Below are 3,810 nucleotides of genomic sequence, written 5' to 3'. Positions count from 1 at the left end.
TATATATTATACTGTGTAGCATGATTTTTGTTCTTAAGTATCAATTGTTATTTCCAATTTGTTTATCCCCTAGAAAGTACGAAAAATGGTTCATGTTTCCTTCAAATTTTGCTTTTCTTATTCAAACCCCAAAGAATCCCTCTCAACAGATGGCCATGATGCTCCCCACAAATACTCCTGCTCATCATCAGAGAAGCAGATATTGTCAGCCACTAAGGGACATGCTCAAGTGATTAAGGTCTGAACAGAGTATTTACTATAACGATATTTCTGCTTCAGCAACTCACTGTGCGATATGTAACGGGAAATAGGTCAGTTTGTTTCAAAGCATTGATGTCCAGGTCAGAAAAGCACAGGATGAAGGGAATAGCAGTCATTTCCTTTGATTTCTAGAGAAAAGCAGATAGGAAATAACACTTACTGACAAAAGGCAAAAAAAGATTAAAATTTTGTTACACAGTGTTATCATTAATTGGCTGAAGTTACAGAGTGACTTGAGGGATGAGAGTTTCATGCATCGGCACTCATTTTTAGTTGAATGAATCAACACCAGTACTTATTTTCATTTTAAGCCTGGTCCTTATTCTATCAGTCCCTTTTGCTAAACCACTAAGTTACAGAGACAAACAGACCAACACTAGTTGAGAAGCTGTGATGAGGGACACACACTCACACATATATTATGGGCTTCTTTCAGTTTCTGTCCACCAAATCCACTGACAAGGCGTTGGTTTGCCCAAGGTCCCACATAGTGGGATTGAAACCAGAACCATGTAGTTAGGAAGAAAGCTTCTTACCGCACAGTCATGCCTGTGCCTTTTTACCACACAACCACCATTATGGCTGGGATATAAATGAAATCCTCTTGATTTCAAACCACTCTGATAAGTGCCAGTGCATGAAACTGTTGGCTCTTGAGTCACTCTGTAACTTCTGCTTGTTATTCATAAAAATATATACATAGATGATGTGAAAATGATGGTATAGAATGGAGGCAACTATGCAGATAAACAAATTAGATATATTAAATATAGCAGTAAGTCCAACAGCTGTTTCTGGAGGCTCAGAGAGCCATCATAATGCTGGTAGATGTAGTTCATTGCAATATGTGACCGTAATGGAAGCAATCAACATAGGATAAATTGAGCCTCTGCTATGTATAATGTGTGTGTGTGTGTTTTGTATTGTTCTGCCTTCTCCCTATTCATATATCCATTTTCTTTCCGCATTCCTCCATCTCCAAACAGGCATATATTCACTCAAGAATGCGAGCAAAAACCTCTGATTTTCTCAAAGTGTTGAACAGAGCCCGGCCGGAACCTAAAGTAGTTGAGAAGAAAACCATTTCGTAAGTATTTGCGTGTATTTAATTTTTGCTTTCCTTGGAAGTTTGGGGTTTTTTTTTGGGGTTTTTTTCTTGATGAGGGTTTTATTTAAATATTTTACAAATTCATTATATGCACACAAAATAGCAAGGATTGAAATAATGATGTATATATCTTTGTAAACTTGTAAGATTTTCAGATGTCGTGCATATGGATGTAGACAGTTGCATACAGAAGTGCCAATTGCTTAAAGTAGATGGAACTTGTGGGAGAGGGAGACCCGGGAATATATGGGACGAAGTACTGAAGGCCAGTCACATGACACTGAGCCTTATGAAGGAGTTGACTATGGACTGAGGTATCTGGTGCTTTGCTGTACTCGTGAACACCTGTCCGCCACAGCAGAATTGATAACAGTGCTGGTGCCACATAAAAAGGACTTGTGCTGGTGTCACATTAAAGGAACCCAGTACACTCTATGGAGTGTACGGGACTAGGAAGGGCATCCGGCTAGAGAAACCATGCCAGAACAGGCAACGGAATCTGGTGCTGGTGCCCCTTCATAAGCACCAATGCTAGTGCTGCATTAGCACACCTGTTCCAGGGCTGCTTAAATGCACCCATGCCAGTGGAATGTAAAAGGCACCCAGAACACTCTGTTAAGTGGTTGATGTTAGGAAGGACATCTAGCTGTAGAACAACAACAACAACAACGACAGACAGCTGGGGTTTGGAGAGCTCCCTGCTAGCCAGCTCCATGTCAAACCATCCAACCCATGCCAGCATGGAAAGCAGATGTTAAACAATGATGGTGATGATTATGATGACATACATACATATATGTGTGTGTGTGTGTGTGTTAAATTTAGAATTTAAAATTAAGGTTTAGAAAGGAGACCTTAAAATGAATTATCCAAACCTTGTTTCAGGTAAGTCTCAGGTAGTGTGTCTGCAAAGCACGTTCACCACTTATGACTGCCAGGTGTCATCTGCATTACTGCACTTTCATTGCTGGATCTACATCAGGAATTCCTAGGTGCACGTTGGGTATATTTTAAAGGATTGATATGGAATCCAGCTAGTTACACTCTGTTTTCTGTGTCAGTCATTTAAAATATATATTTTTCTTCATTGTAGTTAATTTGACATACATTTGTTTCCAGTAATCATAGATTTGTTATTGATAGGCTTCCTGATTGAGTAAACCTATCAACAAAGACTCGAAACAGATGTAAGTCAAATTTACTACAATAAAGAAAAAAAATGTAATGACCATTATTTACATCTTGTGTTGTATACCACTTTGTGTAAAAGCCAGTATAACTGGAACACAACCATGGATTTACTAAATAGAATGGTGATGAACTCTGACCTCGGACCCTACCACAAGAATCGCAGAGTTCTTTACTTTTTTAAACAATATTGTAAACCTGGTGTTCTAAGAGAGTTTTTCAAGTGTTTTGTCCAGATTAATAATCCCTCACTAACAATTCTCTTACATATACGCATGCAGGCATACATACATACATACATAGATAAAAATTGTACACTAACAGCGTGAGTGTATACTCCTCTAACCCCTACAAAAGTAAGAACACACACTACTGTGCACACTTCAGGAACACAGTGGGGTATTAGAAACTCACATAAAACTATCAAAATAATAATAATAATAATAATAAAGCACAACTCAAAAATAACTTATCTATTGGTGCTTTGAACAACAATATTTCGGCATCTTGCGTGCCTTCAACAGGTTCAAAATTTTGAACCTGTTGAAGGCACGCAAGATGCCGAAATATATCGTTCGAAGCGAAAATAAATAAGTTACTTTCGAGTTGCGCTTTTTGTCATTAAGTTGGCCATAGTGATGGATTACGTCAGCTATGTTTACCTTAGTGACGGATTGTGGCAATCGTATACAAAAGTAAAGAACTCACCCCTCTATCTAATAATAATAATATTGATGATGATGATGATGATGGCCAATAGACCAGATATAGTTGTCAAAGATCATGAAGGAAAAAAATGCTTTCTAATTGATGTATCAATACCAGCAGATGACAACGTCTCTCTAAAAGAAATGGAAAAACTTTCAAAATACAAAGACCTGGAAATAGAGGTAACTCGAATGTGGAATCTAAAACCAGAAACAATTCCTATCATAGTAGGTGCCTTAGGTATAATAAAAAAATATTCAAACAAATACATAACAAAAACACCAGGACTTACAAATGTATTTAACATACAGAAAATTGCACTACTGGGCACTACACACATCCTACGCAAAACACTTTCAATACAGTAACCATAAGAGCACCACAGCAAACCACAGCACGTACCCAAGGCACAGAGCTGCGCTTGGTAGTGAAGTGAAAGCACGTTATAAAAATAAAACTACTGAATAATAATAATAACAATAGCAACAACAGTGTTCACAGAATGTCTCTTTAATTAAGGCTGATGTGGAGCTTAAACAACAACA

At 37.8% G+C, this 3,810-nt stretch overlaps 1 protein-coding gene across 1 annotated transcript in view; it reads left to right on the top strand.

The window, feature by feature from the left end:
* The window catches only part of LOC106868985 (actin-related protein 2/3 complex subunit 2), a 50,401-nt gene extending 47,935 nt beyond the window's left edge, over window positions 1-2,466 (top strand). Inside the window, exons 10-11 of the mRNA XM_052977121.1 lie at window positions 1,248-1,348; window positions 2,463-2,466. Coding sequence (XP_052833081.1) covers window positions 1,248-1,348; window positions 2,463-2,466 — 105 coding nt within the window. The remainder of the gene's footprint in view (window positions 1-1,247; window positions 1,349-2,462) is intronic.
* Window positions 2,467-3,810: the final 1,344 nt, after the last annotated feature.

This window comes from Octopus bimaculoides, chromosome 27, assembly GCF_001194135.2.
Source record: "Octopus bimaculoides isolate UCB-OBI-ISO-001 chromosome 27, ASM119413v2, whole genome shotgun sequence".
In the NCBI taxonomy this organism is placed as follows: domain Eukaryota; kingdom Metazoa; phylum Mollusca; class Cephalopoda; order Octopoda; family Octopodidae; genus Octopus; species Octopus bimaculoides.
This window is presented reverse-complemented; position numbering and strand designations above follow the sequence as displayed.